At 36.1% G+C, this 11,342-nt stretch overlaps 1 protein-coding gene across 2 annotated transcripts in view; it reads right to left on the minus strand.

Annotated features, from left to right (window-relative positions):
* The window catches only part of LOC145256205 (putative transmembrane protein INAFM2), a 48,285-nt gene extending 39,125 nt beyond the window's left edge, over positions 1–9,160 (minus strand). Inside the window, exon 1 of one of the 2 annotated variants that reach the window (XM_080114818.1) lies at positions 7,376–9,160. In XM_080114818.1, the coding sequence (XP_079970944.1) occupies positions 7,533–7,811 (279 nt within the window). In that variant the 5' untranslated portion in view covers positions 7,812–9,160 and the 3' untranslated portion in view covers positions 7,376–7,532. The remainder of the gene's footprint in view (positions 1–7,375) is intronic. The other variant, XM_080114819.1, reaches the window with a different exon arrangement.
* Between the last annotated feature and the right edge of the window lie 2,182 nt (positions 9,161–11,342).

Below are 11,342 nucleotides of genomic sequence, written 5' to 3' on the forward strand. Positions count from 1 at the left end.
TTATTTTAGCAAAGGGGCTATGTTGCCCTCTGTGGTTAATTAGACAAACCTGTTTTCAGATTTATGTTGACGCCTCATGCTCGACAAATAAGATGAGTGAACACAAAAAAGATACTAGTTTTATAAGCTACTCTTTTCCTTTCTCAATTCACTCAAGCAATCTTTTGATTGAAGTGAAAATAAATCAATATTATCAATTTCAAAGTTGGATAACAGTAGTCTGAAGAATCCAAATAGATACGAATCAGATCATAACCTCTCATCGAGTTCTTGTTCAGTTAATCCTTTCAGCTTGCAGATTCATTCATTTTCGCCCTTGAAATCCAGACAATATTTTCTCTGACAAATCAGAGAAATCAGAGAAATAATGCCAAAAGACACATTTGGACCAGTGACATCAGTATCATAATTGAGGAAGAGGTGGGGGGGGGGAGGGATTGAATTTACAATCTCGGTATAAAATAATAATACAATGTGATAAAATGTCTTGCTGCCACTTATAGCAAGTAATAAGAGTGCAGAAGGGACCCACCTAAACTTTCTGGATGAGTTTGTTTAGCATGTAAGGTCTGGCTGTGAGCAAAAAGGAAACAGTAAAATGGCAGCTGCACCTGGTTATATGCTGGCAGATTTCGCAAGTAAAATCTTATTACTCATACGGATAAAAAACAACGAAACTAATGTTCATGCACTAGGTGCTGTACCGAAGGATAATACTTAATGATTCTCTGTAAAAAGGAAGAAGTGAGTAGAGGACGAGTGAGTAATGAAGATTCTGTCAACGATACGACTAAAGGATGCGAAAATACATGAGACAAATTATAGAGAGGCTGATTAGCAGCATCAAAACACTACCAAAATGAACAATATCGACAGCAGCGGAATAAGAGACACACTGATGAGTAAAGAAAAATGGGAAGAGAAACAGCTACATGAAGAATTTATAAGATTGACCAAACAAATAACATATGAAAACACATAAACCTGGCTATGAAAAGAGAAAATGAATCACTACTGACAGCCAAACAAAACAATGCAATAAAAAAACAAAACAATACATAACAAATAGACAAGATCCAAAGAAAGCTGCAAATGTAGACTGTGGACAAAAAGACGAAATAGTAAATCACATAATAAGTGAATGCAGCAAAGTTAGACTTCAAACATGTACACAAACTAGAATCAGAAGTGGAAAATACATTTTTTTTTCTGTCAAATGGAAGTACAAGCTCATTCAAGAAATTTTGATTTAATGTCTCAGGAAAAAAAAAAATGACAAATTGTTGATTCTGCCATCCCACAAGTTACACAAAACAATGCAATCAGAATAAACTACATAAAAGCTAAATCAGGGTCTCCAAAAATAGCAAATGTGCACTCGATGGACAAAAACATGAAACTATAAATCACATAATAAGTGAATTCAGCAAATAAAAAAAGTAACAAGTAATCTGGTTGATCGTAATATATGGTAATACGAAGCCTCTGTTTTTATTAGCTAACACTGAGATGTAGGGGAGGGCGCCACTGCTTTCCCACTTTCTTCACTAACATTTTATAACCTATGAATTTATTTATTTATTTGTTCATAAATTGCCTCTGAGATGTTAAAAGGTTACTATGAATTAGGGACCATGTTTATAGGGACGTTCTAAGTAGGAAGTTGAGCAGCAAGATATCCATTCACTTTTTACTAAAATTTGTGCATATTAGTATAGTCCGGGAAGCAGCATATAGTCTAGCAGTTTGAAGAAAGAAACTTTCAGGGTAGAAGGTTCTCCAGCATCAGAAAACTTTTACAGTGAAGGCGTTAGAACTGTATGTTTTTTTTTTTTTTATTATTATTTCATATAAATTGATTTTTAACGCCAATATGTTCAGGATGTCAAAATCTTAAAAAATATAAATTTTAAACTACTGCATTTATATTGATCCCAAACAAGACGAATTAAGGGGCTACTGTGAATTAGTGACCATGCCTACAGGGATATTCTAAGTAGGGAGTTGAGCAGCAAGATATCCGTTCACTCTACACTTAAATTTCTGCATATTAGTACAGTCCAGGAAGCAGGATAGAGTGTAGCAGTTTGAGAGAAGAAACTTGCAGGAAAAATGTCAGACAATTCTGAAGAACACATGACATAATAATATTTATAGAAAAGACTGAGACTAGCAACTCTGTGAGAGAGATGTTGCAGAGAAGAAGAAAGAGTGGCGCCAATCAAATTACAGATACGTTTCTGCACCTCATTAAGGGAGATATAGAGCCATTCTCCCCCTCCCCTCCAATGCAAAAAGGCTTCCTACTCTAATAGAATCTTTCTTTAAACTGCTAGCCTTTGGAATTCCCTTCCTGATTCCTGTTTCCCTGATTGTGCCAAAATTAAAGTTTAATGTGAACAAACATCTTGTTGCACAATTCCCAACTCATGATGCCCCTATAAATATGCTTTGTTAATTACAGTAACCCCTCACGTCTTAGTTGCAATGCGCCTAGTCCGGGTTGAATCAAATGAAAAAAAAAATATATTCATGGAGGATGCTAGAGATTTAAAGGGGATATGGAACGTGAAGAAAATTAATGTAGTACCAATAATTGCAGGAAAATTCACACTATACAACGCATGACACTGGTGAAAAAAGCAGAAATCATTTGAAAAATCCTTGAGTGCAGAAACCAACCTACATAACCAGCTGACACTGATCAACCACAACTAAGCTGAAACAGAAATAAAACTAAAAATATAGAAAAAATATTACACGAATCCAAGGGCACTGAAACTACCAAAAAACCATGGTTGTTACTACAAAAAATGATTGTGAAAAATTAAAGAGTATGGAAAGACTGAGAAGGGAGAGCACCAACCAGATCTCTACTAGAAGAGTACAAAGGATATTGGAACCTTGGAGAGTCTTATTCTCAGTCAAATTTCAGAGAAGGCCAGTTGTCATTGCCAGCAAGAAATCAATGTTAAACGGTTGTTGCGATAGCACAAAATGACTTATAATGGTTATTGAAAGTAGCAGAAAGTGCCGGAAATCTGAGTAAGCTTGTCACTCAGATTTCAAGAAACTCCACTTGGTATTATCAGCGAACAATCACTGATAATGATACGTACGAAACTCGGAATAAATAAAAAAAGTTTAAGTAAAGTGGTCGACCATAGTCAAGGGCAACCTAAAAGCTTCTTTTTTTCATTTTGTCCTTAGCTACTACACAGAGCTGTAAGGGAGCGTACTACACCTTTCCCAGGATGACTCAACTTACCCTTGGTCCTAAGCGTATAATGTTGAGTGTTTAGTAAGGAGAGATCAAGTATCATTTTTTTGTAAGTCTTTGGTATGACTCAAGCAAGGAATGAACCCTGGTTATCGAGCCCATTAACGAACACTCTTACCATTATGTTAGTGTGTAAATAATAATAATAATAATTTTATTATTTATTGATTTACGGACTGTAATCCTCATCTGTATAGTTGCTGTTTCACAACGTTTCGGCCAATTATTCCTCTGGCTTTTGTCAGGTGGTTTATCACGACGGGATAGGAATGCTGAGTCTCTCTTAAGGCAGTAATTACTGAGGATGCAGTTTAGAGACTCAGCATTCCTATCCCGTTAGGTTAACCACCTGACAAGGCTAGAGGAATAGTTGGCCGAAATGTTGTGAGATAACAACTATGAAGATGAGGATAACAGTCCGCAAACAAATAAATAGATAAAAAAATATACAAATTACTCATCTCAAAGGATTCCAATAAAAGAAATAATAAACTATTCGGTATGAACCCGACGATAGAAGAACAAAAAAACTTGAATTTATAAGACTAAAAAATATAACCTTGATCTCCCTTCGGGGCCTGTGGCGTAGTGGATAAAGGCATTGAATCTCTATGCATGCAGGTAAGCATTGTCTGAAAATAGTGGTTTCAATCCTACCCAATGTCGGCCAGGGAATTAGTTGGCCAAAAACGTGATGAGACAGCAACTATGGAAGGCAGTAATTACTGAGGATGCAGTTAAGAGACTCAGCATTTCTATCCCGTCGCAGTTAAATGCCTGATGAAGGCCAGAGGAATAGTTGACCGAAACGTCATGAAACAACAACTATGAAGGCAAGGATAATAGTCCGCAAATAAATAAATAAAATATACAAATTACTCATCTCAAAAATAACAATAAAAATAAAAAGGCTCCATTCAGTCTTAACAGACTATGGATACCCATTGAAGGGTGCTTGCATGTGAAATTTTTTGTGGCAAGTGTTGGGCAATTTCCAACCACATTTCTCCCGAATCGGCACTGTTTTAATTCCAGTTGCATGTATATCTAAGTTCAGGATGACTGGGAACAATGCGGAGACTACACACAGCGCCTAGTATCCCCAAATGCTCACCCATCTAGTATTCGCCAAGCTCATTGTTGGTTAACCTCTGTAATCTGATGAGAATCGGTGTCAATGTGATTATGCCGTATATAATAATAATAATAATAATAATAATAATAATAATAATAATAATAATAAGCACCTGTGATGACACATCGGCATCTGGTCATGAAGGATCAAAGAGGCTGGAAAGACTGAAGAGAAAGCGCACCATCGAAATCTCCATTAAAAAGACAGAAAGAGTTCTGGAATATTGGGTAGGCTAATTGTAACTGCAATTCTAAAGAAAACTGATATGAGTAACAAGTCAATGGTAAACGGCTATTTCGAAAACACCAAGTAATTTGCAATGGATATTGAAAGAAGTGGAGAATATTGGAAATTAAAGAAAACTTGTTGTCACCAAGAACTCCTAGTAAAGATGGAGAGTAGAAAATGGACCTTGATTTACTTTCATAAATCTCATAACTCTTGCTTCTCTAATTTTGTCCTTTTGTCTCCACATTTCATAATGATTGTTTCAGACAAAGGGGAAAAATTTGCTGTTTTCTGGGTAAGAATCTATCTCTCATACTTATCATTGGCTAAATTTTTAACCTTTTCGTGATTCTTATTAGTTTGTTACATCAAGTGGCTTCATACCTTGTCTGGAGCGATTTCCATAATCACTATTATATAAAAGGAACTTTGTATTTGTGTGCGTGTGTGTGCGTGTGTGTGCGTGTATGTGTGTTTGCGCACGTGTGTGTGACTTCGTTCCCTATTGACTCAAAAACGGCTGCGCCGATTTTTATGAAATTTCACACAAAGGTACTTTATATGCCCCCAGTGTTCTTAGATAGGTTTTTTATTGGAATGTGTTCGATAAGTATTGATAATCGATGATCCAAAGAAGGAACAGGCGATTTTAACCAAAGTTAACACCTTTCACAGCCTAACATCACAAGCGCCTTTGAGAAGTATTATTATCACACTAATGGAAAGGTCCCACATATAAAATCAAGAGTAGATTCTTTGATATGACAGAGGTGCGCTCGAGATGAATGTTTTTGTTTAGAGCTCAATTAAAGCATGATACTTGACCTTTTCATTTTAAACTTAAATTCAAGCTATTATCACCGTACAAGCAGTAAGGCCAGGCATAAAAATCAGCAGAAGGTTCTTTGATATGACAGGGGTGCGTTTGAAATGAATGTTTCTGTTTAGAAGCATGATACTTAACTTCTGCATTTTAAACTTTAATTCAAGCCATTATATATAAAAAATAATAATTTTATGAATCAACAGCAGGTTTTCTACAATGCAATGTAGACTAGAATGTATTGTGGACTAAGTCACTGCAAGGAGGCCATGTGAACTTCTTCCCCGTTCACTGCGATAAGTCCCCAACTAGAGCAGGCAATCAATAGATTTAATTGAAAAATGGACGATTTCACTGATTTCGATGACAATAAAAATATGGGAGTTGGAGACATTTGTTGAGTTATTATTATTACTATTATTATTATTATTATTATTAATATTATTATTATTGTTGTTGTTGTTGTTGTTACTGTTGTTATGTTGCTGTTCTTATTGGCGTTGTTATTATAGTTATTATTATCATTATCATGATTGTTGTTGTTATTATTATCATTATTATTGTTGTTGTTATTGCTGTTATCATTGTTGTTATTATTGTTATTATTATTATTGCTGTTATTATTGTTGTTATTATTGTTATTATTATTATTATTATTGCTGTTATTATTGTTGTTATTATTATTATTATTATTGCTGTTATTATTGTTGTTATAAAGCTATTATTATCATTATTATGATTGCTGTTGTTTTTATTGCTGTTATTGTTGTTATCATTATTGTTGTTGTTATTATTATTGTTGTTGTCATAGTTATTATTATCATTATCATGATTGTAATTGTTTTTATAGTTGTTATTATAATTGTTATTATTAGTGTCATTATTATTGTTATGATGCTATTATTATTATTATTATTATTATGATTATTATTATGATTATTATTATTATTATTATTATTATTATTATTATCATTATTATTATTATTTATGATGTGAAATTTCACATAAACTATTATTAGCGATTACTGGCCAGAATATGTGGTGGCCTTTGAAATTGAGTGATAACAAGTCTCCCCAGATTTTCAGTACTTTCTACCTTTTTTGATAATCCTTACAAATGATTTTGCATTATCGCAACGGTCATTTACCATTGATTTCTCGCTGGCAACAATCATTGGCTCTGTCTGGGATTCAGATGGTAATAAGCCTCCACAAGTTATTAGTACTTTCTGCACATTTTCAGTGGAAGTCTGATTGGTGCTCTCTTTCCTTGCTTTTTCCATCATTCAATTATTATTATTATTATTATTATTATTATTATTATTATTATTATTATTATTATTATTATGCAAAATTATGCAAAATACGGACCGTTATTAATTCGAAACTCATTCTCAACATGTGAAGGGAGTTAACAATTCTCTACTTTTACCAAACAGTCTAATAAACAAAAGATACCGTAAAAATTGAATTTAACTTCAAAATCCCATCTAAAAGATAGCATGATCCGTATTCTGCATGAGTACGAGTATTATTATTTGTACTTACTAGAAGTTCTCACATAGGTTACCATCAGCGATTGCATTATTATTATTATTATTATTATTATTATTATTATTATTATTATTATTATTAAAATCGTCGTTGTCGTCGTCGTTGTTGTTGTTGTTGTTGTTGTTGTTAATTCCTTCTTCCTCAACTGCACTAACATGCAGAAATTTAAGTGTAGTGTGAATGTGAACAGACATCTCGCCGCTCAACTCCTTAAAGTGTCCATGTAGTTATGGTTCCTACTTCACAGTAACCCCTTTTGTCTCGGTGACAATTTGCCTTGTTTGGGGTCAATATGAGTAAATAAAAATGACATGTAGAGACACACAACGCAATAAAAATAAAAAGGGTCACCCACCTGTAGTCTATTATGAGACTTTTTTTTTTTTCAATGGATAATATTGGTTAATGGATAAGGACTTTGGAATCAAAGAAAGTCTGCAATAATATGTCTGCGATTCATAATGATGTAACGCCTTATTTTGTTGTTGGTTAGTGGTGTTTGTTCTTGTTGTTCAAGATTTCTCGTTGACGTGCAATTGTGAGTCGTTCTCTCCGGATGCCATGTTTGTCTTCAGTTGAGGCTTCCACAGGAGACTGTAGTATATGGCGAGCACGATGGCGGCAAGCGACACGGCCAACACGTAGGCCAAAACTGTGGCCAGTCTCACCCACTTTTTGTTCGACTTGGCTGCCATCTTCGGCTTGTTCCGATCGCCGCCCGTGTAGCTGGCCCCTTTGGCTGATGCCTGCTGATTTCCTCGGAACGTGGTGGCGTTTTCATCCTTTTCCATCTCCCTCGTTCAAGTAAGTATATAGATGTGTAGATATATATTTTTTTCCTTAGGTTAGAATTTGCAAGCGTATAAGTGTATACCACGCAAGCGTTTTTTTGTTTTTCTTTCCTTTTTTTTTTTAACGATGGTATTTTTGTGTATACATGAACTTGCGCACTGTGAATTCGAGGAATGGTTTAAAAAGAGAAGAGAGAAGGTGGGATATAACGAAGAAACGCCGTATTGTCCGTAGCAGATAGGAAGCTAGAATACGGGCGAATGAGGCCAGGCCACCAACCCTACCCAAAAATTTGAGGTTGATGAGGCAAACTGAAGGTATCCTTTACGCTAAGAGCTCCAGTGATATTCAGAGCAGTTAGCGAGAGGTGAGAGGTAAGTATGGAAGTAAATCAGTTCTTCCTGTGGTTGTCAGGTTTTGCAGGCAGGAAGCAGGTGAATGGATGGTGTTATAGAAAAGCTGGTCCTAATCGGAGACTGGTACATTCCCTACTGCACAGTAAACGATCCCTGCGGATAGAGTCTCTGGGAGAGGGAGAGAAGGGGGAGGGAGAAAGAGGGAGGGGAGAGGGATCTGCGTTTAAAATCACAACAGCAATAAAAGTAATCTAAAAAAATATAATAGAAAAAGAAATTCTTTCGCTTCGCACCAGCCGAATAGTTTAACGTCTCTCTCTCTCTCTCTCTCTCTCTCTCTCTCTCTCTCTCTCTCTCTCTCTCTCTCTTAGATACGCGCGTGTGCGCACTCTCTCCCCTCTTTCCCTCTCTTTTTCTCTCTCACGTGCGTTCTCTCTTTCTCTTCCTCTTTCTCTCTCTTTCTGTCCTTTCCTCTCTTTTTTTCTATCTCCTTTCTCTCTATATTTTTCTATTGTGTGTGTATGTTTATATATATATATTTGGAAGGAAGCTGGAAGCGGTTAGTTTTTTTTTTTGGGGGGGGGGTTTCACTGAAAAAATGATGCCGGTAAAAATTTAAAAAAAAAAATGGTTGATTATAATTCATACATATTTAAAACGATCATCTATTAAAAAGTAAAATTATTTTTTTTCCATGGTTCTGCTTTTGCTTCCTGTTTTGGTTGCGTGTTTGTTTTTTGTTTTTTGTTTTGTTTTTTTTTTGTTTTTTTTGCTTTTAAAAGAAAGAAAGGAAGAAAAAAAAAGAAAAAGAAAGCCCGTATCTACTAGCAGCCGTCGTTGTTCGTCTTCGAGCGGAGCCAGTTGTTGCAGCCTTGCAAACCAACAACCGCGGTAGTAACAGTACCGTTAGCAGTAGAAGGCGCAACAGCACAAGTGCCCGCACGGTACTTGCTGTAATGCTGTGCACACTCTGCTGTTAGAAAACTCGTTTTCCGGAGATTGGCGAGTGTTTCTGCTACTCTTCGCTTTACTGGGTTGTTGATTCTTGAGCACCTCTCTTTTTCTACCTGCCTCTCCTCCCCATCTCTCTTCGCTTTTCCAGGTACAGTTTACAGTCGCGTTTCATTACGGACTCTCCCACACGCAAAAAGAAGAAAAAGACGAGTAAGGGCGTGTATTTGTTCTTCGTGTGATTGCGCGGAACGAGACGAAAAGCAAGCAAGCAAGTAGGAGAAAAAAAACAAAAAAAAAAAAAAACAAACGAAGCGAGGCTGCTTCTCAATGTTTGTAAATAGATATTATTGTTCTTTGGAGGAGATGCGTGCGCGACATTCCCGAGAGGATGGCAGCATACCATTCGTATCCTGGATAATATCGCTTTATTCTTTAGATTAACCTGCCTTTCTTTCTATATCTTTCTATTTCTCTCTTCCGCCCCACCTCCTCTATCTCCCCCTTCTCTCCCTCTTTTTATCTCTAACAAGAGAGAGAGGGGGAAGAAAGATAGAATTTTACCTCGAAAGATAGAATTTTTTCCCGTAAAGGATATAACAATTTCTGTAGGAAATCTTAAGTGGAAGATCTCAATGCGTAGCAGAGAAAATATTAAAATTAAAAGATAATTTATATTTGGGATCGTTCTCATTATAAATATATTTTAACACAAAGGGCTTTATCAAACAAAAAGTGCTAGTTGAGGTTAAGCGTCTAACAGACACTGAGACGCTAAACCTGACTAACTTAACGTTTGATGAAATCCTTTAATTTTTTTCTTATATATGTGTGTGTGTGTGTGTGTGTGTGTGTGTGTGTGTGTGTGTGTGTGTGAGAGAGAGAGAGAGAGAGACAGACAGACAGACAGACAGACAGACAGACAGAAGGCTTTTTCGAATTTCTGGTTTTCTTTCCATGAAGTAACCTTTTGTTTCTTCTTTCTCCCATCCATTTATGTAGAACTGTCTCTAATATTTTCTGCCTCTGATGATATGTGTGATGGCAACATTGGATATATCCACAAATTATATTTTACATGAATTTATTCTTCGACGGGATACTCAAATTAGATATATAAAAATTTCCTTAATCCGTGGAGTTTCAAAGAAATGCGTTCTTCTCATCAGGGGAAAGATATTAGCAAATGGAAATTATTTATTATTTATTTTTTTCCCTCATTTTCATCCCAAACAATGCACAGTGCCACTTGGAGATGAACAGCAAGACGTCTGTCACATTCCACTTGAACTTCTGCATGTCAGTACAGCTGGGAAAGCTGAATCCTGGAAGAGAGTTCCAAAGTCTAGCAGTTCTGAAACTATTTGAGTTGAAGGTTTTCTTACATTTAGGGATCTCTATTGTGAAGGGGTGGGATTTTGTTGATTGTCGGGTTTTTCAAGGGTATTTACGTCGAAGAAGTACAAGTGCGTGTAGTTCGTTGGAGCATTCACCATTAAAATGCTTGTAAAACAGGCAGAGGGATGCATCATTTCGTCGATGGAACAGAGGTTGAAGCCTAGATGACAGTTCAGGACCTATCAGGTTGGCGACTCTCTTTTGAACCTTGCCCAGGAGTGATAGACTAGTAGCAGATGCACCAGCCCAAATATGACAACAATACTCTGTACATGGTCATATGATAGCCTTGTAGCGGTATAGGATATTTTCAGGCGTAAGTAGCTTTTTAGCATGGTAGAGAGAGCCCACCTTCCTTGCAGCGGCTCTCAATGTATCTGCTTCAACTCATGTACTTTCAGGTAATATATGTTTAGTCATTGCTATTGGTGATTGAAAAGGTTTCTTGTAATTATTGAAGGAAATAAGCTTTGTCTTCGCAGCCTTGAATTTCACCATCCATTTGTGTCCTCATTCCACTACAGATCGGAGGTCTTCCTCTAGTGTTTCTGCCATTTCCTTAGATATGTGTTCATTTGTTTTTTCCCTTCGTGCCGGTTATAGAGTGTGGTGTCATCAGCAAATATACTCATCTCAGAAACAATTTTATCAGGGAGGTCATTTGTGAATATTAGGAATAATAAAGGTCCAAGGATAGACCCCTGAGGTACTCCTGCATTTATATCATATTGTTTAGATGTACGACTGTCGAGGACAACCTGGATTCTTCTCTTATTTAAGAACAATGTAATTATGTTAAGTATTCGTCCAGTGATACCGTATGAT

The sequence above is a fragment of the Euprymna scolopes genome, chromosome 32 (genome assembly GCF_053919585.1).
Source record: "Euprymna scolopes isolate OS-2025 chromosome 32, ASM5391958v1, whole genome shotgun sequence".
In the NCBI taxonomy this organism is placed as follows: domain Eukaryota; kingdom Metazoa; phylum Mollusca; class Cephalopoda; order Sepiida; family Sepiolidae; genus Euprymna; species Euprymna scolopes.